General features: G+C 37.4%; 1 protein-coding gene across 1 annotated transcript in view; it reads left to right on the top strand.

Moving 5' to 3' along the window:
• Positions 1 to 1,985: 1,985 nt before the first annotated feature.
• Positions 1,986 to 27,387, top strand: part of SEC23A (SEC23 homolog A, COPII coat complex component) — a 62,901-nt gene continuing 37,499 nt past the window's right edge. The window contains exons 1-9 of the mRNA XM_082617169.1: positions 1,986 to 2,160; positions 7,281 to 7,522; positions 9,297 to 9,354; positions 9,565 to 9,651; positions 10,899 to 11,135; positions 14,480 to 14,559; positions 15,336 to 15,480; positions 21,923 to 22,081; positions 23,183 to 23,298. Coding sequence (XP_082473295.1) covers positions 7,302 to 7,522; positions 9,297 to 9,354; positions 9,565 to 9,651; positions 10,899 to 11,135; positions 14,480 to 14,559; positions 15,336 to 15,480; positions 21,923 to 22,081; positions 23,183 to 23,298 — 1,103 coding nt within the window. The 5' untranslated portion in view covers positions 1,986 to 2,160; positions 7,281 to 7,301. The remainder of the gene's footprint in view (positions 2,161 to 7,280; positions 7,523 to 9,296; positions 9,355 to 9,564; positions 9,652 to 10,898; positions 11,136 to 14,479; positions 14,560 to 15,335; positions 15,481 to 21,922; positions 22,082 to 23,182; positions 23,299 to 27,387) is intronic.

The raw sequence follows: 27,387 nt of genomic DNA, 5'->3' as shown, positions 1-27,387 counted from the left end.
GGAAAAATAAGATCAGTAAGATTCCATGATGTATCCTAGATTTACAAGAGTCCAAAGGACCCATATGACCACTGCAAATAGAGAAACTTTTATCCTATTTTTTTAAAATAAGTTTTCTCTTTGTTTTTTGGAAGACCTTTAAGAAAGAATAAAAGTCATGAAAAAAATCAATCCTTACAAATAGCACTCCCAAAAGAGGAAATCTCAGAAAACTAAAGTTTGGGTCTAATAGATCCTGATGATATGTACAAGGGTTAAATTCTTAAACTCATTCACCTTTAAGCACATAAAGACAGATATGAATGAATTTGTTACCCATCATAACATTTATTTCATTGTAACAGGAAACAAAAGCCTTTTGTTCAGCTGAAAACATAGGCATTATGACTTCTTAGACTTCATTGAGCTGGATGGCAAAGATCCCTTTCTGCGGACCATAAAATAATGAAATTACCGAAGGTGCTATACTTTGGTGTATTCCTCACTGAATTCCAGGATCCTGGTGGATCCTCGCATCTATGTCTATTTACCCTACTCATTCCTAGATCTTGTTTCTTTTTGCGAATGTCCTTATTCCACCTTTATATCATTGTCTACAGCTATTTACTTGCTGTACTTTCAGCCAAGAAACATTGTTAAGGTAGTATCCTGAGCCCACTTTATTTGCAGGCCTATACAGAATTTTGGCTTTTGATTCCCATTTCCTCTTCAGGATTGTATTAAAATTTGATAAGCAAACTAATACTCTTTTACCTTACAAAACAAGCTTAGAGGAAGTAAAATGTATGTTTGTTGCATATCTTATTTCTTGTGAATATAAGCTTGAAAGAACAAAAAATTGATCTTTTTCTCTATTCCATAAAATGCTTATAGGGCTAAGCTTTGCAGGATTTTAGGTGTTGTCCTATCTGGAAATAATTCCGTGAGCAACCCCTCACTGAAGGGTGGGGTTGCCTGAGACCACCAAGCTCGAATGCCTTTCCAGCCAGTTTCTGTCTGTCCCATTTTGCTCAGTTTTTTTCTTGGAAAGAGAAGCAGAAAACACATCAAGATTAATCAGCCAAAGATTGTAGTGTGTATGTATGTGTGTGTGCGCGCGTGTGTGTGTGTAGGGGGAGAGGTGGCAGAGGCAGTGTAGGAGGAAAGAGGTAAACTGACTAGGAATACATGAATAGTGTATAAATAGTATATAAATTCTTCCAGACCAGACGTTTGGCTGTTTTGCCTACATCGTATCACAGCATCGCTACTGTGCCTGGCACAAAGTAGATAGATGTTCAGTAAATGTTTGTTGCACTAAGTGAAAGAACGAACTTCTCACTTTGCTTTTTCAGGGGCGATGCAGCCTGTGTTTCTTGGAATCAACCCGGGCCCTAGAGGAGAGGATGTCCTAGAGCAGGGGTCCCCAAGCCCCCACCCTCACCTGTCTGCGGCCCGTTAGGAACCCGGCTGCACAGCAGGAGGTGAGCAGCGCGGAGTAATGGACGCTTAATCTGCCGCTCCCCATCGCTCACATTACCGCCTGAACCATTCCCCCTCCACCCCTTATCTTCCACAAAACCGGTCCCTGGTGCCAGAAAGTTTGGGGACCAATCTCCTAGAGGACACCTCCATTTCTCTCAGCAAGCTGAGGAGTCTGGCGACAGAAGGTCACACATCATGAGACCCACGGGGAGTGGGAGCCGCCATGGCTCCGGGGAGAGGGAACCGGAGCGCCATGGCGCACCCCACCCTCGCGCTCCAGTTCCACCAGGTCCCGCGCCCCTCCCCGCCCCTCCTGAGTACCCCTGTTAGGTTTGTCATTGTCACCCCGCCCCTCCAGCTCTGGTCCCCGCCTCTTCCCCTCCCTTTTCTCCTCCCTATCCCCTCCCCCCGCCCCGCCCTGGTCCCGCACCCTCCCCTTCAGTTCCCTGGCCCGGTCGCCACGCCCCCAGAACCGTCCCCTCCCCCTCACGCCCCCTCACGCCCCGCCCCTCCCCCCCTTGACGTGGCAGAAGCGGCACCAGCCATGTTAGTCCCGCAGAGTTCTGCGCCGAGGCCGGGGGCGGGGCGGCGCCGGCCCTGATTGCGGTGCCACGGCTGCTCTGGCTCGGCGGAGAGGGCGGATTTTGTAAGGCCGAGGCTGCGACAGTCGCGGATCTCGTACGTGGTGGCACTGTGGTAAGGATCCACTTCAGGGCTGCCTCCTCTCAGCTACCTTGGGGGTCCGCGGGCGCTCAGTGGGAAGCGGGGGAGGGGAGGCTGTGTGGCGGCGGGTCCGTGGGCAGGGGTCTCAAGGGTGGTGCCTGCTCTGCCGTCTTGGTGCCCCGGGGCAGGCGGGGTGCGCCGGGGCTGCGAGCCGGCCCGGCGGGGCTGCCTGGAACCCTGAACTTGTCACCCTCTCACCCACCACCCTCTGCTTAGTTCTCTCTGGGCCTGGGAACCTGGCCCCCTCACCCACCTGCCCTGTATCAGGTGCGAAAGATGGGAGTCGGGTGAAAAACAGCAGTTTGGGCATCTCCCCCAGCACCCCACCCTCCGCTCCCGGCCAATCTGCCTTCCCCACCCCACCCCATCACCACTTCTGGGTACTTTGACTTCTTGGTTCATTCCCTCCCTGAGCTGAAGAGCCCTAGACTTTGAACCGAGGTGACTTCGTCACCCGTAGTTCGGCCTTGGGAGTTAAAGGGGATAAGGAGAAAAGTGCCAGGTATAGCTAACACCTTGGGCCTTGATTACAAATAGACTTCAGTTATCAGATTAGACCAATTGTACCTACTTCATTCAGCCCTAAGTGTTTTCCCGTTTTGGTGGGAAGGGAAAAGTCATAGTTAAATCTGCATGTAATCACTGGATTGAGTAAGTTGAATTCGTGTTTTCACGTGAACTTCCTCAAGTTACACCTCTCAAAGTCGTGGATAACTAGCCAAGTTAACTTGGTTAGAAGAAGTTTTAGATTTAAATGTAGATTTAAATATAAATGCGTGTTAAGTCTTCCTTCTCTCCCTTCTCCAGTAGTCTAATGGACATCATTTTGGAAGTTCAGTCATTTTTAATAGGCTCAGAATTTTAGATTTAGAAGGGGTCTTGTAGTTTTCTAACCCAAACCCCTGATCTTACAGATGAGAAATTGAGGATCAGAGGGGTTAAACTATTTTTCCAATATAATAAATCTAGTCATGGGAAGTAGTTGAAGACACTTCATTGAAGATTTTAGGACAGAAAAGTGGGAGAGGCACATATAATTGTTAACAAATATATCTGATTGGAAGGAACTCAAATTTTACTTGCAATTTACAATGTTTTGCACTTAGTTATCTATAAATGGGCTAAAATCGGAATATTTAAAAACTTTTAATTATTATTGAATAGGTAAAGCCTTTTAAAATACTGTGGGCACATATCTGATGTTCTAGGTTAAAGTGACTTAATGCTTCTTTGCTTTTAGTTATACCATGAGAAAGTATTTAACTAAAGTAACTCCCAATGATTATAAGTTGTGCTGAAAAATGAGACATTTCTTTAGAATGGTCTTTTGTGTTTGTGCCACTTAAAAAAAATATAACGACTAGTATATTAAGTCTGCATCCTAATATAGTGTTTGAATCGTATTTATTTAGTTTTATGATTTTAGACAAACATAATTATCAGGGGAGAGAATGCTTATCAAATAATGTCATTTTATAAAAAGCTGGTTTATAAAAGGACTTTATTTCAAATATGCTATTGTTGAATCTGGGACCAAACCTGGCAAAATTTGTACTAGAATGAGTGATTTTAAGATTGAGTAATTTCTCCCTTGGAAAGGTGAGGGAAGTTGGGGGGGTGTTTTGCATGCCTATGTAATTGGACCAGTTAAGAAGCAGCAGGTGGGACTTTTGCAAACCACTGCTGGAAAGTGAGAAGGTAAGAAATAATTGTGATTTAGTGAACAAATATGATCTTAGAGCAGAGAGACTGAGAAGAAAAAGAGTGAGGAAGAGGAGGGGAATTGTACTCAAATATCACTCAGGTGATATTTAGTATGTCTCAATAAAAAGTAAGGATGTGGAGTTACAATCCAGGTTTGTTACCTGTTGTAGAAATTTAAATCTGGCTATTGCCTGTGTGTAGATGTCTCCATGCTAAGTTTCATAGAGCCTTTCTCTACTAGGCTCCCAGATTTTGAATTAAGCCCTAGAGTCCTAAGGAAGTGATTCTCAAGACCTCATTATACTCTTTTTGTTTTTTTTTAAAGAATGGATGCACTTATAAATTTATTTATTTTATTTATTTATTTTTGGCTGTGTTGGGTCTTCGTTGCTGCGTGGGCTTTCTCTAGTTGTGGCGAGCAGGGGCTGCTCTTCGTTGCGGTGCACAGGCTTCTTATTGCAGTGGCTTCGCTTGTTGCGGAGCACGGGCTCTAAGTGCATGGGCTTCAGTAGTTGCAGCACGCGGGCTCAGTCGTTGTGGCTCACGGGCACGGCCTGTGGGATCTTCCTGGACCAGGTCTTGAACCCATGTCCCCTGCATTGGCAGGAGGATTCTTAACCACTGCACCACCAGGGAAGTGCCAAGACCTCTTTATACTCTTAAGCATTATAAAGCGTATAATACTTAAGAGTATTATAGGATCCAGAAAAAAAAGAAAAACCTGGCTTAATAGAAGACAGGTAGATTTTTATATCTACTGCTTTGCAGTCTATTGTAATATGTTGTTTTGGTTGAATTGTGTGAAGGAAGTCTGGCTTCACATAGGTACGTAGTTGGAAAAAGGAGAGATACTATTAATAGCTTTTTTGTATTAGAAAATGTGCATATTCTTGGATACTATACCCAAACTCGACAGTTTTAATTAAGAAATCAAGGGTTAATTGCAGCGTGGAGTCTGAAACCTTAAAAATGAACTTTTTGTACTTATTGCGTTATAACCCATTGGTCTGTCCTACACTTTGAATAGATTATTTACCCATGCATGATTTTGTAACATCATGAAAAGATCATTTGGGAGCTCTTGCTTCACTGAATAATGTGTATCTTCCAAATGTTGGCATGTTTCATTATACAATATATAAAAAATCATATTATTATCACTACTGGTCTCATCAGCAAAATCTTTACATATTAGGAAATTGTGAAGCCCATGGTATTAGATACAAGTTTTAAAATTTTTTAATTTTTTAATTTAAATTTGAGAAAGCTCAGATTTTATCATTGGCAACAAATACTGTGAATGGTTTTGCAGGTGACAGGCTCACTTCATCCATTTTTAAGAAAATATATAACAAATACCTAAGTACTATATACTGTTCTTGGAGAATTGAGAAAATAGTCACTCAAAACATTTTTTGTGTTTTGTCGTTCAAATGAACAACCCTGATTGGTTGAGTATATTTTAATAGTCTTTTGATGCTTTTTGGTGATGCATTTTAGATGTATCTCAGATTATAGATGCAATTAAGTAATAAACAGAAAACTTCATTTGCTTTATGTTCTGTAGAAATAATGGGAGGGATTGCATACTCCTAGAATTTATACTCACATCTGTAGCATGGAAGCTGTTGCTAAAAACCATTTCTCTGCCAGAGGAGGTTGTTTCTCCTCTTACTGTTGCCTGTGTTAAAACTGAGGTTGGCATCTTCTAACTCCTCTCTGATTATCCCAGACCTTTATTTTATCATTATCTTTCAACAGCCACTTTTTCTTGAAAGCTCATATTATCTTTCTCAAAGCTGTCTTCTGTATTTAGCTTTAAGATAATCTTTTCTAGGGCCTCCCTGGTGGCGCAGTGGTTGAGAGTCCGCCTGCCGATGCAGGGGATACGGGTTCGTGCCCCGGTCTGGGAGGATCCCATATGCCGCGGAGCGGCTGGGCCCGTGAGCCATGGCCGCTGAGCCTGTGCGTCCGGAGCCTGTGCTCCGCAACGGGAGAGGCCACAGCAGTGAGAGGCCCGCGTACAGCAAAAAAAAAAAAAAAAAAAAAAAAAAAAAGATACTCTTTTCTAAACAAATCTAGATATCTTAGGATTTCTCTCTACCCTTTATCAATCTTTGAAAAATACATGATCGCTTTTGAATAGCATAAAATTCCTTAGCTGTCTCTGAAATTCTGATGGGAGGAAATACAGTGTTTAATTTTTATTTTATTATTTTTTAATTGAGATATAATTGACATATAACATTTCTTTTAGAGAAGGGAAATGTCTTAGCTGCTTAAGATACTTCAGATTTGTTAAGCTTCACTTTCTGTAATTTGTATTACTAAAATATATTTGGACATTTTTCTAAAATTAAAATTGTTATTATATCTAATAATACCTTTTCTTCCCTTACTTACATTTTAGAATCAGTTCCTCATCCCATTGTTGTTCTTAGCTACTTCAGCATCCATGTTGCCTCTGTTGGCACCCTACCTTCATAATTCTTCGGTTCTTGATGCCATTCATCTCTCCCACAAGTCTTTTAGCCAGCCACATGGTACTTGAAATTCTATCTTCTCAGACCTTTAAATTTTACAGTTTCCTTCCATCACTAACCACCGTTGCATTTTGAGAGCATTAGATAGATAGAACTGCTTCCCAGGTAGGAAAGCTGGCATTCTAGTCTGGAAGCTAAAGAATAACAAGATGGAGATGTCTCTTGATACTGGGCACTAACCAGAGTGGCATCTCCCTCTTCCAGTGGTAAAGTTAAATGATTATATTGAAATTATATATCTCAAATTAGAGTTGAAATGCTCTCAAGTTGGAATGTTAAAAGTATTCTGAATTAAGTTTCTGCAAGAGAAGTTAAATGATGCATGATAAAAAATTACCTGTCTAAAATAGAAGTACCTAGTTTTAGAAAAATATTTTTGTTTTGCACCTTTAAATATTCTCTTCTAGCAAGTTTAGTGGAAACTTACTACTTTCTGGGTAGAAAAGCATGTGAGTTTTAGAATTTAATGTTTTTGACAATCTACTTATTAGAATAATGTAACTCACAAGGCTGATACGGAAAACTTAGGATCTAGATTTTCCCCCATTTTTGCCTTAAATCAATAGGACATCTATTTTATTATTTATTATTTTTTGCCATAGTTTTTTTGGGAGTGAATAAAAAACGATAAAATACCTCTCATTGGGCCTAATAGGCATTGGGTTCTGTAGAGCCGTTCACTATTTTGTTATAATTGTGGTCATTGTTGTCTGCTAATTTTTTTTGAAATAAATATTTTCATTTGGTTATGATTTCTAATGGATTAATATTGCTGGAAGTGGTAAAAACATACTTATTTTGAATTTTCTTAAGAGGATTTAAAAATATCCTTTAATTTTGTTGCAGAAATAAGAATCAAGCTCTACAATGACAACCTATTTGGAGTTCATCCAACAAAATGAAGAACGAGATGGAGTCCGATTTAGTTGGAATGTTTGGCCATCAAGTCGACTGGAAGCTACAAGAATGGTCGTTCCAGTAGCAGCCTTATTTACACCACTGAAGGAGAGACCAGATTTGCCACCCATTCAATATGAACCTGTTCTGTGTAGTAGGACCACTTGCCGTGCAGTTTTGAATCCTTTATGGTAATTAAAGTATACGGAAAAAACTAATGTGTCACTATGATTAAAAAAAATGTAGTTTCTTTCTTGCTCATTTATATAAGAATATCTTTGTTTTTGTTTATAGTTATTTTTTCAAATTAAGGTAGTCAGATCCAAAGAGCTATAAAATTTTAGGATCATTCTAGTTATAGAGAGTTGATAAGAAACCAAATGCAAAGTTGTGACTGTGTAAACTGTTAGATTCTATCAGTATTCTCTAGATACTGATGTTGGCAATCAACCCATCTTGTGTCATTTGAAAAGTCATAATTGAGTGGTATGGTGTTTGAAAAATGTTATGATTTCTTGTTACATTAGCCAGACTCTCAAGAATTAACTTTTATTCCTCTTTCTGCTCCCTCTCTCTCCACTCAGTCCACTAGCAAATCTGGTCGATTCCATCTCCAGAACAATCAGGATTCTGTCTCTTACTCCCTCCTAGAACATGGTACTTCAAAATATACCATCTTTTTTCCTGGATGGTTTCATTATCCTCCTAACTGGTCTTCCTGTTTCTGTTCTTGCTTTTCAGCAGTCTCTTCTCCACTCAGAAGCTAGAGTTTTATAAATGGATATCAGATTATTAAAATTGTTCAATAGCTACTTATTACACTTGGAATGAAAAATCCATAGCCCTTATCAAAACCTATAAAGCCCTATATGATCTATCCTCTGTGTATTTCTGCCTTCATCTTGTATCATCCATTTTCTTTATTTTCATTTGCATTATACCTTACCCTCTCTCTTATCCTTGGATATACCTAACTTACTTCTACCACAGACTTTGTGCAATAGCTATATGTGCTGTCTGGATTGCTTTGCCCCCAGATTTTCCTGGGACTGGTTTCTTTTCATTCTGATTACATGTCAGTTTATTTTTTTATTTTTATTTTTTTTGGTTGCGTTTGGGTCTTCCTTGCTGTGCGCAGGCTTTCTCTAGTTGCGGCGAAAGGGCTTTTTGCTGTGGTGCGCAGGCTTCTCATTACTGTGGCTTCTCTTGTTGTGGCACGCGGGCCCTGGGGTGTGTGGGCTTTAGTAGTTGTGGTTCACGGGCTCTAGAGCACAGGCTTAGTAGCTGTGGTGCACGGGCTTAGTTGCTCCACAGCATGTGGGATCTTCCCGGACCAGGGATCAAACCTGTGACCTCTGCATTGGCAGGCGGGTTCTTAACCACTGCACCACCAGGGAAGTCCCTCATTTGTTTATTAATGAAGGCTTTCCTTTAAAGTAACCCTCCCAAATACATTCTCATGTCCTGCTTTGTTAGCTTTAATCTTTATTATCACTATCTAAAAGTATCTTCTGTGTTTATGCATTTACTTGTTTATTTACTTGTTTATTGTCTTTCTCTTCTACAATATAAACTCTAATAGCAGGGACCTTTGATCTTGTTTACTTCTTTATCATCAGCACCTAGAATAATGGCATTCAATAAATATATTTTTATTGAATAAATGCTTTCTAGGTCTGAGTTTAGAAGTTACTGAGCCATTTGGAGAAAAAAAATAGGATTATCTTACTTTTATTGTTGACATTTGCTATATATTAGAAGTTACAATATATTCATTTTGGTGAACTTGGATGTGTTAAAAGTATGAATTAAGTATTGGCAACACCTAAAAATACATGGCTTTTAAAGATTGCTTTGATATCAATTTGAATGTATTCATTTTCAGAAAGAAATTAATTTTATTGAAATTAGGATTATTGTACAATTTAACTGAACCATGCGCTATTGTATCTTTTCTTAAAACAGTCAAGTGGATTATCGAGCAAAACTCTGGGCTTGCAACTTTTGTTATCAAAGGAATCAGGTAAGAAAACCCCTGTTACAGATGTTAATGCTATAATACTGCTCTAAATATGCAGAAAGATGCATACTTAAAAATAATGATGAAATAACTTTATATATGATGAAACTATCTTTTTAAATAATTAAATGATCAGGAAATAATTATTTTCAGTTTAAAATTTCATTACTCACAAATAATTTGTTAAAAAAAATTTTGTTTTTCTACCTGCAGTTTCCACCTACTTACGCTGGTATATCTGAACTGAATCAACCTGCTGAACTTTTACCTCAGTTTTCTAGCATTGAATATGTAGTTCTGGTAAGAACATAAGAGTAACTCTTTAAGAAATTTAAAATATCTAGTAATTTATACCAAAATAACTGTTAAATTGAGCTGACTTAAAAGGCATCATTCTTCTTTTTTTTTTTTTTTAGAAGATGTTGCGGGTAGGAGTTTATTAATTAATTTATTTTTGCTGTGTTGGGTCTTCGTTTCTGTGCGAGGGCTTTCTCTAGTTGTGGCAAGCGGGGGCCACTCTTCGTCGCAGTGCGTGGGCCTCTCACTATCGCGGCCACTCTTGCGGAGCACAGGCTCCAGACGCGCAGGCTCAGTAGTTGTGGCTCACGGGCCTAGTTGCTTTGCGGCATGTGGGATCCTCCCAGACCAGGGCTCGAACCCGTGTCCCCTGCATTAGCAGGCAGATTCTCAATGACTGCGCCACCAGGGAAGCCCAAAAGGCATCATTCTTGATTCTCACATTGAATTGATTGAGAATTTCAAAGGTAACAACTGTCAAGGTCAGTTTGAGTAAGGTAATTTCTGTTGTAGTTATTTGAAAGGTGGCCAAGGTATTGGGTGGGGTGGGGTGGTTTGCTATACCGAATAGATCAATAAACAGTAAAGTATCAATTTTGCTTTGTTGTTGGAAGATCAATTACAAATACTTGGTCAGTATGATGCTAGAGGCTAATGATATATTCCCAAGTCTAATAATGAAATTACTCTTGCATTGGCCCTTGTTAGGAAAATCATTTTTCTTCCCTTTCTGAACAGCTTTACATAGTTATTTACATATTTAAGTATTAAGGTAATATTTTTTATGAATGTTGTAGAGAAACCAGATATGGTTCACTGAGCCAGTCAGTAATTTGTCCACTCTGGCTAGTTTCCAGTTCTCTTATAATCCAATTCAGGGTTAGATAATTATTTTATAAAAATCACCTAATTTTGCTTTTAAGCTTTATAGTTTCTATTTTCTTATTTTAAAAGAAATAAGTGCTTATTATAAGAAATGAAACCTCATGCAGTTAAGTAAAATTGAAAGTGAAAATCTCCTTCATGTAACTATAAATAATGTTTTTAAACTGAATTTTTCACTTGATGATGTCTTGTATATCTCTCTATGCATATATAACCTGTTTCATTTCTGAAATGGCTTTATTAGGATTCCATTACGTAAATGTATTGTAAATTATTTAATTAGTCCTCTATTAATTATCCTGTGTATTGTGCTGAAGTGTTAATACTTTTAAAACATTTTTTTTTATTGCAACATTTTTTAAAAGCGTGGTCCTCAGATGCCTTTGATATTCCTCTATGTGGTTGATACTTGCATGGAAGATGAAGACTTACAAGCCCTGAAAGAATCTATGCAGATGTCATTAAGTCTTTTACCACCTACGGCTTTGGTTGGCCTAATTACTTTTGGGAGAATGGTGCAGGTTCATGAACTTGGATGTGAGGGCATTTCAAAAAGCTATGTCTTCAGAGGAACAAAAGATCTGTCTGCCAAACAACTGCAGGTAAACAACAAGAATGGTAGTTTTAGCCTGTTTGTGCACATCACTCTATGTATGTCTATAAATGCCTTCTAGATACAAGTTTCTAGAAAATATTATGAATGACTAATATAATTGTATTATAACAAAGCCTTTAAATTTAGCGTTGGCCTCAGCGTTCTTTAATTTGCCTTAAATTGTTATTGTAGAGATTGAAGACCCTTCACTTTTGAAGTATCTTTAAAATTTAGAGTGAAACTGAAGCTATTTTACTAGAGATTTGAAGGGCTTATAGAAGAGTCATGCTGAAGACTGAGAGAAGGCAACCACAGAATTTTAGCTTTTGTTTCTTTACATCTCACTTAGGAACTAAACACTGTGTTTGGCAAGGGGACATATTTTAAGGCTTGAGAGTTAATAGGTGAACCATGAGTATATATATTTTTTCACACACTAGGATATTTTTATCTTTGGGGCAAATTGAAGCTTTGTCTTCCAAGGCAGGGAGTTATGTGTAACATACTAGGATCATCTTGGTGTATTTTTCAAAATCTTTTTCTGTCCAGAGATTTTGATAGATCATAAGAGAGTGAGTGAATATGTGCTTCAACTGGAAGATAGTTGAGAGGGTAGAGATTGTTCATGTAAGAGTTTTGAAAAACTTTCTAAGTGATTCTTTTTTAAAAATTAATTAATTAATTTTTGGCTGCATTGGGTCTTCGTTGCTGCGCGTGGACTTTCTCGAGTTGCGGCGAGTGGGGGCTACTCTTCCCTGCGGTGCGTGGGCTTCTCATTCAGTGGCTTCTCTTGTTGCCGAGCATGGCCTCTAGGTGCATGGGCTTCAGTAGTTGTGGCACGTGGGCTCAGTAGTTGTGGCTCACGGGCTCTAGAGTGCAGGCTCAGTAGTTGTGGCGCACGGGCTTAGCTGTTCCGAGGCATGTGGGATCATCCCGGACCAGGGATCGAACCCATGTTCCCTGCATTGGCAGGCGGATTCTTTTTTAATAAATTTATTTATTTATTTATGGCTGCGTTGGGTCTTCATTGCAGTGCACAGGCTTCTCATTGCGTTGGCTTCTCTTGTTGTGGAGCACGGGCTCTAGGCCTGCGGGCTCAGCAGTTGTGGCTCGTGGCTCTACAGCGCAGACTCAGTAGTTGTGGCGCACGGGTTTAGTTGCTCCATGGCATGTGGGATCTTCCCGGACCAGGACTCAAACCTGTGTCCCCTGCATTTCCAGGCGGATTCTTAACCACTGTGCCACCAGGGAAGTCCCTCTAAGTGATTCTTGTACAACCCCCAGTTGAGAAATTACCCTGATTGATAAGCCTGGTATAAAGTAGACAGATATGAAATCAGACTTTGGAGGCATCCAGGTAGCCCAAAATGAAAAAAAAAAAAAAGATTTTGAGGATGACTAATTTGAAGCTTAGTAGACTAGGATAGTGGTGCTGCAGTTAACCGAGACAGAAAATACTGGAGGAATATGCAGGTTTGGAGGGGGAGGATATATGAACAGTGAATATGATAGTGAATCATAGTAGTGATTAAGATTTGAGGAAGTGGGGAGAATTAGAGTCTGTGTTCTTTCAAGAGGTTTGTTGTTGAAGGTAGGGAAGGAGATAGTGTGAAAGTTTGAGAGAGAGAGGACAGAGTTAAAGAGGTTTACTTTAGGAGGGACACTTCAATGTGTTTATACACAAAAAGAAAGAGACCAAAGGCGGTGAGTGAAAGCAAGAGTGAGATAAGGAGAGTGAGGTTTCACAAAACATGACAGGGATTCCTTCAGGAGCATAAGAAGCAGAGTACCTTGAAGGGGAGGATCACTTGTTTCCATGAGACAAGAGAGAGTGAGCAAGTTTTAACCTCTGTGTACCTTAGTTTTTTCATGTGTAAAGGGAGATAATAATAGTATGTATCTTACAGGGCAGTCATGAAAATTAAATGGATTGTGCTTTTAGATGTTTGCTATTACTGTTATTTTTAAACTGTAAATTTATTTAAAGTAGTTTATTTCTAGTTCTGATTGTAGAATACATTTTACTTAAATTATGTAATATATATGTGATACATAAAACATCTGCCTTTTTGAAAGAATGAATGCATGCAAACTAAATTTTTTTCTTCATCATAATGTTTTTATCTTCCTTCTCTACCCATCTTGTTGAAGAGAGCCTGGTCTTTGTTCCCCAAATAGTTCTGGATTCAAATCTTAAACTCTTATAGTTGTGTGATCTTGGGCTGATCTCTTTGCTTGTTTTCTCCTCTTCTATGGAAAGGAGTAAACAATACCTATTTTACCAGATTATTTTATTTTAATACTAAATGAAATAATGTAAGTGAGGACACTCAGTGTAGTGTAAACTCTTTCAGGACTTTATAGCAAAATCTGGATTAATATCTTGCTTTGCTACTTACTAGTTTTGTAACCTTAGGCAAGTTACTTAGCCCTTCCGAGTGTCAGTTTTCATTTGCAAAGCAGGAATTTAAAAATCTACTTCATTATATTTTGTGAGGAAATAGTATATACAAAAAGTTTAGCACAGAATCTGGCACGTAAGTCCTCAGTAAAAAGTTGCTGTTCCTTCTAGCAGTGTAGGAAATACTGCAGGATTGGTTCAATATTTTTTTTTTTTTTTTGCAAATCTTTAGACTTTCTGATTTTCTGTTATATACTTTTATTCTATTACTTTATGACTAAGCATTTCTAGATTCAAGAAAATTTTAGTAAAATAACATTATTTTTATGTGTCTAGAGAGGAATTCTGCACACATCTAAAATTCAGAACAAAACTGGCAGTTTGGTTAGGCATTAAGTCAGAAAATTAAGAATAGATGTATAAGGTATGTGTACCTTATAAACCCCATTAATACAATTCCTTGTATCTCTCCTTTATATTTATTACAGTTGCAATTTTACACTTATTTAGCTAATGATTTAACTCTTGTCTGTTTCATCAGATATAAATTTCCATACGGTCAGGGACTATATATTTTTTTCAACATTAGATGCCTGGCACATTGAGATATAGTTGCTGAAAGGAATGAATGAAGACAAGTTAAGAAATATAGACATTCAAGTTACACAGTAACTTATTTTTACTTAATTAGAAATAAAGTATTTCTGAGCTAGTATCCCTCTTTTTTGCTCACATAACACCTTGTACTTTGCTGTCTTATGATGATCATTTCATTGTATTACTGTTTACCTGACAGTCTCCCCAACTAGAACTTTTGCTTTCTGAGGGAAGAGACTGTGTTCTTTATTTCTGTGTTCCTAATGCCTACAGAAGCACCTTGCATGTCATAAATATTTGATACATCTTTGTAGGAGTAATTAAATGGATATCACAAAAATAATCTCTTTTAGGAAATGCTGGGGCTCTCTAAAGTACCAGTTACTCAAGCAACACGTGGTCCTCAGGTACAGCAGCCACCTCCTTCCAACAGGTAATAAATACGGCAAAGAGAATTTTACAATTCATGTGGCTATTTTAAGCATCCTATATCATTAACTTGAATGTAGGGATTCAGTGATACTATATTGTTAAACATTTTTAGGAATATAAATATTGCTTTAGTATACTTTTTAAAGAGTTGAGGTAGAATCACATCGCTGAAAAGGTTGGTTTTTCATTATTACAATGTAAGGAGTTTCTTTAGTTTTGATATATTCTTGATTTTCTAAGTTCAGAAAAACTTAATTTTTGTGGTTGAGGGCAGCCAAGCAAAAATAGTGCCCGCACAAGCTTTTCATTTTGCCTCCTTAGCCTTGTAGTAGCTTTTTCCACTAAACTTACTAATCAGAGGTGGTCTTACTAAAACTGAGTTGATGTATCTTCTCATAATTAATTCAGTAACCTTAAAACTTACTAGATTGGTAAATGGAAGATGCAGTCTCAAAGTAATACTTGGTTTGAGTGTTTTATTTATAGTAGTTGTACTCAGTGTGGTTCCTCACCAGTGGGCAGCATCACCTGGGAACTTATTTGAAATGCAAATTTTTGGTCACCACCCCAGACTTACTGAAACAAAACTCTGGAACCAGCAATCTATGTTAAAACAAGCCCTCCCACCAATTTTGATGTACACAAAAGTTTGCGAACCATTCGTCTACCGTGTATTCAAATTATTTTTCTCTATTTTTAAGAAAGTGGACAATTTGTTTCTTAAACCCTCACCCACAAACATTTATAAATGGCTTTTTCTTTAATTTTGTTTTACAGGTTCTTACAGCCAGTACAGAAAATAGACATGAATCTCACAGATCTTCTGGGAGAACTGCAGCGAGACCCGTGGCCTGTACCACAGGGAAAGAGACCTTTGCGTTCCTCTGGGGTGGCACTTTCCATAGCTGTAGGACTACTTGAGGTAATGACAATAGCTTTCTTTTGGAATGTAAATGTGTATGTGTGTGTGTATGGAATGATATGTACAAGATAATGTTGGGTGGAAAAATCAGGTCATAGGACAGCACATATGTGATTATATTTAAAGTTTGAGCTGTGGTATATCCTTTTGTGTATAGAGAGGCTTCTGGAAGGATATTTACCCAATTGTTAATGGTGGGTTAAGGAGAGTTTTACTTTTAAGTAGAATTTGAAAATTTTACACTTGACGTATCTTAGCTTTGTAATTAGAAGAGTTTTTTTTTTAATGTTTTTTAAAATTTGAAATGTTATTAAATTTATAGAAAAGCTGCAAAGGACTTTTTTTCTTAACTATTTGAGATTAAGTTGCTGAAGTGATGTTACCAACCCCTTGAATACTTTAGTTGTATTTCCTATAAACCAGGATATTCTCCTACATAACCATAATACAACTTTCAAAGTCAGGTTTTGAAATATATGATACATACACTGATGTACTATACAATACATAACACTGATACATTACTACCATCTAATTCTCAAAACTCATTCAATTTTCGCTGGTTATCTCAATAATTTCTTTTACTGAAAGGATTTAATTCAGAGGCATGTATGTAGTGGTCATGTCCGTTTAGTCTCCTTTAGTCTGGTATAGGTCCTCAGCCTTTCCTTACTTTCATGACCTTGGCACTAGGCCAGTATATAGAATGTCTCTCAAATTAGGTTTGCCTTGATGTAGCCTCACAATTAGATTGAGGTCTTGCATCATTGGCAGGAATATCACAGAAGTAATGGTCTGTTCTTATTGTATCCCCTCAGGTGGCACATGATTTTCATTTGCCCATTATTGATGATTATGACTTTGATCACTCATTTGATCACTCAGGGTGTGTCTGCCAGGTTTCTCCACTGTAAAATTACTCTTATTTCCCCTCCTTTTGTAATTAATAAACATTAGATGATGAGGATCTTTGAAACCATGCAAATATCCTATTCCTCATCAAACTTTCAATTTATTCATTTATTAATATCACTGTGGATTCATGGTTTCCTATTTTTTACAGTGAGTTATCTGTTACTATCATTTTTTATTCTTTTTTTTTTTTTTTTTTGCGGTACGCGGGCCTCTCACTGTTGTGGCCTCTCCCGCTGCGGAGCACAGGCTCCAGATGCGCAGGCTCAGCGGCCATGGCTCATGGGCCCAGCCGCTCCGCGGCATGTGGGATCTTCCCGGACCAGGGCATGAACCCGTGTCCCCGGCATCAGCAGGTGGACTCCCAACCACTGCACCACCAGGGAAGGTTCATTTTTTATTCTTCTAACTTTCTACTTTGACATAATTCCAAACACATGGAAAAGTTACAAGAATGGTTCAAAGAATTCCTTTAAACCTTTCACCCAGATTCCTCAAATGTTAACATTTTATTACATTTGCTTTATCCTTCTCTCTCCAGATATTTATATAGATAGTGTGCTCTCTCTATAAATATAGATGTAGCTATATATAGCTATCTATTTATATGTTACACACATATAAATTTTAAAAAAACATTTGAAAGTCGTTACAAACATGATGTCCCTTTACTTCTGAGTTCTTTAGTGCACATTTCTTAATTATATAAGAACATTCCTTTGTATAACCGCAGTTCATTTAACAATCATGAAACTAACATTGATATAACACTGTTTTCTAATCTTTAAACTTTATTCAGATTTCACCAGTTATCCTAATAATACTGTGTATTGTATTCAGTTGTCATGTCTCTCTGGTGTCCTTTATTCTGGAACAGTTCCACAGTTTTTGTTTGTGTTTCATGACAATACTTTTTAGGAGTATAGGCTAGTTATTTTGTAGAAGGACTCTCAATTTGGGTTTATCTGATCTTTAATCATGAGTAGATTGAGCTTATGCACTTTTGGCAGGAATATTGCAAAACTGATTTGTGTTCTGCTTAGTGCAACATATCAGGAAGTTTTATTACTACTGTTGTTACTTAGCTTTGATCACTTGGATAAGGTGGTTTCTGCCAGGTTTCTTCACTGTACAGTTACATTTTTTTCACTGTAGAGTTAAGTATCTAATGGGGAGATACCTTGTATATTCATCAAACTTTTACCCAATAGTTTTAGCATCCATTCCTGATTCTTGCCTGGTCAATTATTATTGTGATGGGTGCTAAATAGTGACTTTCTAATTCCATAACTTCTACATTTATTAGTTGGCTTTCTACTTGAGGAAGAGCATTCTGTTCTTCCCCATTTATATATTTATATTGGTGTGGATTCTTATTTCATCCAATGGATTATATTCCTTTACTATCATTATTTATTTTGATACTCAAATTGTCCCAGATTTGCCCAGTGGGAGCCCCTTCAAGCTGGCTCCTGGGTCCTTATTATATGTCCTTATTATATGTCATCATTGTTTGAACATTTGCTTGCTTTCTAGTACAATAAGATGTTCAAGGCTCATCTTACACCTGCCCTGGACCTGATATGAGCCATTTTGAAGCCCTGGTTTCTTTTAGCTTTGGTTCTACCAGGCTGATCTAGATGCTTCATGTGCTCACTGTTACTGGAATGTCATTGTTTGTATGTCCTAGTGGATGGAGCTAAGAAATATATGTATGTGCATATGTATATGCATGTATATATGTTTCTATAAATGTATATATACACACATACCTATATAATTATGTATGTGTGCATATATACACATATATCTAAGTACCCCTGCATACATCTATGTCTGTCTCTATTAAAACCACAAACACTATATATTAAAAACCAAGAGTTCTTTCAGATATATCTAATTCCAATTCAGTACCACAGGGTTTATTCTATCCTTCCCATATTTGTAACTCCCTTCTCTGACCACAGGAAGCTGGTTCAGACTATTCAAAATATGTTTACTTATTTGCTCAATCCTAGAATACACATAGAATAGTTTTAGAATTTCTAGCTCGGACCTCTGAAAAAGAAGCCTAGGAGTTAGAGCTCAGTATTTTTTAACATTCTGAGGATATACAGGACAAAATATACTGTACTCAAAAGTGAATGGAGTTAGTTATCCACAACCTCCCTCCTGTTAGTGTGGTTATGTTTTTCATTTGCTGTACATTCTGTGCATTTCTTTTTTTAAAATCCCATTCTTGTTTTGCATGTGTATATATGTGTAGGGAAACATTAACATGATTCCAAATCAGAGTTGTACAAAAAGATATACTCAGAGTAGTCTCAGTCCCTTTGTTGGGTGAAACTTGTCTTCTAATAAGTTTCTTAAGAAGACTTAAGGGTACAGAATTTCCTAACCTGTCGAATGTTTAAACTGTTTTTCTGTGGCCTTTTTATACTTGAAGGATAGCTTGGTTGGATATAAAAAGCCTTGGTTCTCACTTTCTTTCCTATAGTTTTTGAAAATGATGCTTCGTTGTTTTCTTGCTTTGATGTTGTTTTCGAGAAGACTGATGCCAGCCTAATTCTCTTGCCCTTGTAAATTATTTGATCATTTGCTTGGAGTATTACTAGTATGTCTTGTGGGTTAATTTTCTCTAGTGCCTGGTGATCCTTTTCTATATGTGTATTCAAGTATTTTGTTTCTATAAAGTTTTCTTGTATTACAGTTTTAAGTGTTAGTTTTTTCATTGTTTTGTTTATCTTCTTTAAGAACTCCAATTATACATAAATTGGATCTTTGCTTGTTTTCTATTTCAACCACTTTATCTCTGATCTTTTATTCTTATTTATTTCGTTTTCATGCTCTTGATTATTTTCTAGCTGTTCTTTAGTGCCCCTTAATAAGTTTTCATTTGAATCTGGCAGTTGTTCTGTGCTGGCTGCTAGCTTCCTTCTTTCTTCCATGTACTTTTCCCCAAACTGCCCTTGCTTGTGTGAAGGCTTGCATGGGAGATAGCTCACTGGGACTTAGTGTTTTTTTTTTTTTTACTTATAAGTAACTTGAAGTTTGAATGCTTTTTGAGTTCTAGGTATGAAGGTGTGTGGTTTGTGTACTTTAATTTGTTCTTGTTCTTTACTGATGTTTCAGCTTTACATGACTGCTGTTACCTCAGCAGTATGATACCCAGTATGAAAACAGTATTTTTATTTGTTTATTAATCTAGTTTAAGAATGTTATAGAAGTAATAAGTATACCTGATAAAAACGTTCAAACAGGGCTTCCCTGGTGGCACAGTGGTTGAGAGTCTGCCTGCCGATGCAGGGGACACGGGTTCGTGCCCTGGTCTGGGAGGATCCCACATGCTGCGGAGCGGCTGGGCCCGTGAGCCACGGCCGCTGAGCCTGCGCATCCAGAGCCTGTGCTCCGCAGCGGGAGAGGCCAGAACAGTGAGAGGCCCGTGTACCACACAAAAAAAACAAAAAACAAAACAAAACAAAAAAACCATTCAAACAATATGCAAGGATGTATAAAAATGAAAAGTAAAAGGCAGTTTTCCTTGCTCTTGCCTAGATTTGTTAATCACAAATTTTTTAAATTAGCCTCAAAGTATATATCATTGACATTCTTTTCTGAAGCTATAATGTAGCTTGAAAATGCACTGTGTATTTTTGTTCAATAACTGCTTATAGAAATTAGAAATAAAAGCATTTCAAATATGATATATAAATATTGTTAATTGTGGAATAGAGTGGTTATACACATAGAGAAGGAGATGTAATTCTTTGTCATTGCAGTTTTGCTGCTTGCTGGGGAATCTTTCATGTATTAAAGTCATAGGATACCTTTAATTTTTTTTTCTAGATTCCCTGTTTCTTTTGGATTGTACTCAGTTCTTTTGTTTATTATAAATCTTCTGAGTTCTTGCATGTCTAAAAATGTTTTTTAATTTTTCCCTCTCACTTCATTTGTACTTTGGGTCCCTGTCTTCAATAGGATCTTTTTTTTTTTTTGCGGTACATGGGCCTCTCACTGTTGTGGCCTCTCCCATAGGGGAGCACAGGTTCCGGACGCGCAGGCTCAGCAGCCATGGCTCACGGGCCTGGCCGCTCCACGGCATGTGGGATCTTCCCAGACCGGGGCACGAACCCGTGTCCCCTGCATCGGCAGGCGGACTCTCAACCACTGCGCCACCAGGGAAGCCCTTCAATAGGATCTTTGAGCCATTCCTCGCTAGTATTCTAACAGATAGTTTATTGGATAATTTGATGTAGTCTCATTCTTAGTCCTTTTCAGGAAACTTATTTTTCCCACTGAACATTTTTAGAATGTTCTCTTTAATTTTAGAGTTCTGAAATTTCATTAGGCTGTGTTTAGGTTTGATTATTTTTCATTAATTACGTTTGGTTTTTGGTAGGTCCTTTCATTAAGACTCCTGTCATTCTTCAGCTTACTTTATTTTTTTCTTTTTTATTCTATATTCATTAGATTGATGTTGGACTTCTGTATTTCTTCATATCTTTATTTTTTTTCTCATATTTTCCTTCTTTGCTCCTATTTCTTAGAGGTTTCTTCAAGTTTATTTTCCATATCTCTAACTTGGTCTTCAGACATGCTTTTTAGCCCATTCCTTGAGGTATTTTTACTTTTGCCATGATTTTCATTCTAGAAACTCTTGAGAGTTGTCATATTTATTTTGATATTCATTGTAACATGTGTTCTGTTCTGTATCTTTCAGCCCCCAATTTCTATGCTAAGAACCTTCTCTGGGAAGATTGCCTCCTTTTCTCAGAGAGCTGTTCTTAGGAATTGCTAAAATCTGTTGTCATTAGCTGCTGTTTCTGGATCTGACTGCACTTCTTTGGCCCATTGCTGCTTTTTGTGTTTTTTCGACTCTAAATGTAGAGTTTTTAAGATATTCCCTTGGGAAGATCTGGCTTACTTTTGGTATATATATGTGTACATATATATTTTAAATTATACATAATATATATAGTTAAAATTCTTTTGTCAATTCAGTACAATCTGTTGTTAGGATTCCTCAAAATTTCTAGTCTGCTGATAGTACTCTTTCTTGTTTATTTTTTAAACAGTACCATTTATATCATTTCACTGGCATCTTGGGAAGAAGGGGGAGGTAGATTGAAGTACTCAATCCATCAGTTTGAATTAGAAATATAAGTTGTACATGTATTTTAAGCATAGAAAACAAAAATAACAACCAAACAGAAAAAGATACCCTCTTTTCTTCTTCTTTTCCTACTCTTCCCTATCTAGTACTAGTTAAGCAGGAGGAACATCCTTGCTTATAGGGATCAGGTTTATAGATTATTTTAAAATTAGGAAGGCATTGCTATTAGAATAGGATTTCAAAAGAAAGATATTCACACAAACATCTTGTTTTAAATTTTGTTTTAAACAGTTGATTATTCTTGGAAAATGTATGCTTCCCTGTTTTCTAGAAAGAATATATCAAAATTCACTATCATAAATGTATATCAATATGTTTTCCTTTAAACTCTTCTCATGAGTTACTTTTTCCTGATAGTGTACTTTTCCCAACACTGGTGCTCGTATCATGATGTTCATTGGTGGTCCAGCCACTCAGGGGCCTGGAATGGTGGTTGGAGACGAATTGAAGACACCCATAAGATCATGGCATGACATTGAAAAAGACAATGCCAAATATGTTAAAAAGGGAACTAAGGTAATTTTGGTTTTTAAGTCTTTTTGCCTTACTAAAAAAATTCATTTGATGGAAGAGGAAGAATATAATTACTTTATGATAAATCTGATATTGTGATGATCCTGCAACTGCTCCTCAGAATTAGAGAAATAGTCTTTTTCTTCCTTGATAATTTGTTATATTTTTTCTGGTTTTAAATATTTAAAAACTTAATAGGGGGCACCAATAGGTGTCTCTTTAAAAACTACTCCTGAGAGAAAACCTGTGTGTCTTTTTTAATATTCATGTTAAAGAATGTCTTTCCCATCAGGAAGAATTTCTTGAATTTTCCAATTTCTCATTTCCAGGAGGCTGCCCTTTAGATATGTATATTGTTCATAGCTTGAATAGTCCGTCATTTTCTCATAAGTTGTTCTCTGTTCATGTAACTTCAATTTTATCTGGGTTTGTGTCAGTACATTTTCACTACTGTTGACTCTTGATACCCTTGTATTGGTTCTGCTTGTTAATGTCCCATCCCTCTCCCCCTTTTTAAAAAAATTGTCTAGAGTTTACAATTTTAGTTTAGTTGTCCTGTATTATCTCATATTTCTTTTTGGTAGTCATTATTATATTTTTAGGGTGTAATTAATAACAGATAATTTTTGTCACTATTAATGGATGCTTTTTTCCTGTCACCTAACTTCCCTTTTGAATTTGGAGTATTTCTTAGAGCTTCAAAAAAAGTTTTATATTTGTTTATCTTAATGCTTTTGCTATTGTCTATTTTTCATGTTACTTGAGTATAGATTTATCCAGGAAAAAGAGTTCTGTGTTGTTCTTCCATCATGTGTATGTATGAAGAGCAACATGCCTTTCTTCAAGGTTAGCTCGAAATTTAGGAGTTCATTTAGAATGAATGGCGTTTAAAGAAAAGAATGTGAAAGTGTCAGACTCATTAGAAGTTATCGTATCATTTTATGAGACGTTATAGAAAATTAAATTAGAACAAATCACATTTAAATTATTATGGATTATTCTTTTAGTATTTCTTAGATCATTTTGATTTATTAATGGCAAAAGATTTATAGGATGATTAAGTTTGTACATTACTTTGATTTGATCTTAAAAAATCTGTTGTAGCATTTTGAAGCATTGGCTAATCGCGCTGCTACGACTGGTCATGTTATTGATATCTATGCATGTGCATTAGATCAGACAGGTCTCCTGGAGATGAAATGCTGTCCTAACCTTACTGGGTATGTATATACATTTTTACAAGTATGGCAGTTATAAACTAATAACGACACTTTACAAATATAAACCGATAATGGAAAAAAAAATAGTCATGATCCTGCCACTCCAGGGCAACAGCTATTAACAGTTTTTGATACTCCTTTCAGTAAAGCTTACTTTAAATTTTTTCTAAAATACAGTTAAAAAGGCACAAGTTCTGTTGGAAAAGATCATCTTCATACCCTTCAGTCATTGTTTTATATTATTATTTTGGTAGCTTTTTTGAGATATAACTCACATACTATAAAATTTACTCATTTAAAGCATGTAATTCAATGTTTTTTCTTTTTTTTTTTTTTAGTATATTCTACCCATCACCATAATTTTACTTTAGGACATTTACATTATCCCAGCAAGAAACTCTGTACCTATTAGCAGTCACTTCCCATTTCTCCTTCCTCCCCCTCCCCCTTTCAGCCTAGACAACCACTAAACTACTTTCTGTCCCTATATATTTGCCTGTTCTTGATATTAGGGGGAAACCATTTTATCCTTCACCATTAAGTATAATGTTAGCTGTGGATTTTTGTAGATGCCTTTATCAGGTTGAGTATCTTCCTATTCCTAGTTTGTTGGATTTTTCTTTTTTCTTTTCTTTTTTTTTTTTTTTTTTGCTGTACGCGGGCCTCTCACTGTTGTGGCCTCTCCCGTTGTGGAGCACAGGCTCCGGACACGCAGGCTCAGCGGCCATGGCTCACGGGCCCAGCTGCTCTGCGGCATGTGGGATCTTCCCAGACCGGGGCACGAACCCGTGTCCCCTGCATTGGCAGGCGGACTCAACCGCTGCGCCACCAGGGAAGCCCTGGATTTTTCTTTGAGTGAGATGGGAAGTCATTAGAGAGTTTTCAGGAGAGGGGTGATATGATCTGACTTAATGCTTTAAAAGGATCATTTGACTTTAGTTGTCTTTAGTACGTAGAGGGACACAGGAATATCAAGTGGTGGCATCACAGCTGGTGAGAAGTAGTTGGATTTGGGGTATATTTAGAAGACAGAGAATTTGCTAGGAGGTTGGATCTGGTGTTTGAGAAAACCAAATGAGTCTAGAAGGATTGAGTTGTCCTTTATTGAAATGGGTAAGACTGGGAGGAAGAACATTTGGGGAGAAGATTAGGAGTTCAGTTTTGAACATGTTTGGTTTAAGATAACAGTAGACATCCATGGGGAGAGGTTGAGTAGGCAGTTGGATATTAGAACCTACAATGCAGAAGATAGGTCTGAATTTATATCTAGAGATATAAATGGGGGAGTTGTCAGAATATTGCTGTGTTTTTTGTTTTTTGTTTTTTGGTTTTTTTTTGCTGTGTTGGGTTGCTGTGCACAGGCTTTCTCTAGTTGCAGCAAGTGGGGGCTACTCTTCATTGTGGTGCGCAGGCTTCTCTTTGCAGTGGCTTCTCTTGTTACAGAGCATGGGCCCTAGAGTACATGGGCTTCAGTAGTTGTGGCACACGGGCTTAGTTGCTCTGCGACATGTGGGATCTTCCCAGACCAGGGATTGAACCCGTGTCCCCTGCATTGGCAGGCGGATTCTTAAGCACTGCGCCTCCAGGGAAGTCCCTATTGTTGGTTTTTTAAAGCAATAAAAATGGATGAGATTGTAAGATTGTGTAATTTAACACTACGAAGGTCATTGGTGACTTTCCTAAGAGCACTGAAAGTTGACTTAGAGTGAATAAGAAAAGGAACAGGAAGAGGGGATCGGAAGCAGCTAACATAGACCAGAGCTCCTCAGACTTTCATTTCACATGTACAAGTCAGTTGGATATCTTGTTAAAATATAGATTCTGGATTTAGTATGCATAGGATGGGACTTGAAATTCTGCTTTTCAAACAAGACGCTTGGTGATGCTAATGTTGTGGGACCAAAGGCAACACTGAGTAGTAAAGGTATAGACAGCTATTTCATAGAGGTTTGCTGTAAAAGGGAGTGGATAAGTAGGGTATGGTATACGTTGCCATTAATTTAGGATGTTTTACTAGGTTTAGTGATAACATAGATCATTCTAGATGACATGTTTGCAAAAGTAGAAAATCTGAAAAAATCTACATGCAAACTATTAGAATTAGTATGTTAAGTTCTCAAGACTTCTAAATCAAGGTCAGTGTACAAAATTCAACTATATTTTTGTATAACAGTAACAAATACAGTAGACCCTGGAACACCATGGGTTTGAACTGCACAGGTCCACTTATATGTGGATTTTTATCAATATATACATACTATAGTACTACATGATCCTTGGTTGGTTGAATCCAAGGAAGTGGAACCATGGATACAGAGGGCTGACTATAAAGTTTTACACAGGGCTTCCCTGGTGGCGCAGTGGTTGAGAGTCTGCCTGCCAATGCAGGGGACACGGGTTCGTGCCCCGGTCCGGGAGGATCCCACATGCCGCGGAGCGGCTAGGCCCATGAGCCATGGCCGCTGGGCCTGCGCGTCTGGAGCCTGTGCTCCGCAATGGGAGAGGCCACAACAGTGAGAGGCCCGCGTACCGCAAAAAACAAACAAACAAAAAAAGTTTTACACAGATTTTTGACTGCACATAAGGGTCTGTGCCCTAAACTCCACATTGTTCAAGGGTCAACTATAAAGAGCAAACAAAATTTAACAGCATACTATCTATTATAACATCAGAGATAACATAAATTAGGACTTTAGCAGTATCAAAAATAAAATTTCCATTGATTAATTATACCACATCAGTTTTTTTCTTTTGCCTAATGTAATTTTTGATTGTTTTATTGTTGTTTTAAAAACTATTTAAAATATTTTTAAAATATGATGAGGAAATACATGTAAATGTTTGTACTCAGGTTGTATATGGATATATGTATCCGCCTTTTAATTTAAACAGTAGAAAGTTTTACATAGCTTCCCCTACTTTGCATTTTTTACTGATATCTTGGAAATGGGTTTATAGTAGTACAGTTGACCCTTGAACAATTTGAGGATTGGGGGAACTGACCCTTTGCATAGTGGAAAGTCTGAATATAATTTTTAGTTGGCCCTCCATATCTGTGGTTCCTCTATATTTGCAGTTCTGCATCCTCAGATTCAACCATCAGTGGATAGTGTAGTTCTGTAATATTTACTACTGAAAAAAATCCGCTCATAAGTGGACGCACGCAGTTCGAAACCTGTGGTTTTCAAGGATCAACTGTATATTACTCCATTGTGTGGTTGTGCCGTATTTTATTCAGCTAGTCTAATAGATGGTCATCTGGATTGTTTCCAATCTTTTATTATTATAAATAGTACTTCAGTGAATAGACTTGTGCCTATATTTTGCTTTTTGGTTTTTGTTTGCCCGATTATCTTTGGGATAGATTCCTAATAGTGGTGTGGCTGGATTACAGAGAAAATACATATGTAATTTTGTTAGATACTGTCAAGTTTCCTTGCATTGGATTTGCACCATTTTCCATTCCCATAAGCAATTATGATCATGCCCGTTTTTCCACAGCCTCATCAACAGAATATGTTGTCAGACTGATTTGCTGATTTATTAGGGTGGAAATGGCATCTCAGAATAGTTTTTGACAGTTAGTGTTTTTTAAAACTTAAAAAAATTTATAAAGGTACATGGTTACTGAAAAAAATTTATAAAAGTACATGGTTACTGAAAAAAATTTAACAGTACTTAAGTGCATAAAGTGAAAATACTCCCAAAATATGCCTGTATTCTCATTCACTGGGTATAACACTGTTAAGTTCAGTGTGACACACAGAGACAATATATGCATATACACGCACTACACATGGAGATATTTATTTTTAAGAATGAGAATGAATGCTGTGAACTGTCAGATGTCTTCACCAGTAGGGAGAACTGGGTAACTGGGATGGGAGAGACACATATATTACTATGTACCCTTTTGTACGTTTTGAATTTTGTAATGTATAGATGTATTACCTATTTAAAAAAGAATTTTTAAAAATTACTGAGGACAGATACAAGTGTTAGGGGCACTCAGGTACCCTCAGAATTGAGATTATCTGTGGCGTGGGGATATTTTCATATAATTGAGTTTTTAAAATTAATGTTACTATC

Source organism: Mesoplodon mirus (genome assembly GCF_964341445.2).
Source record: "Mesoplodon mirus genome assembly, chromosome: 4".
In the NCBI taxonomy this organism is placed as follows: Eukaryota; Metazoa; Chordata; class Mammalia; order Artiodactyla; family Ziphiidae; genus Mesoplodon; species Mesoplodon mirus.
This window is presented reverse-complemented; position numbering and strand designations above follow the sequence as displayed.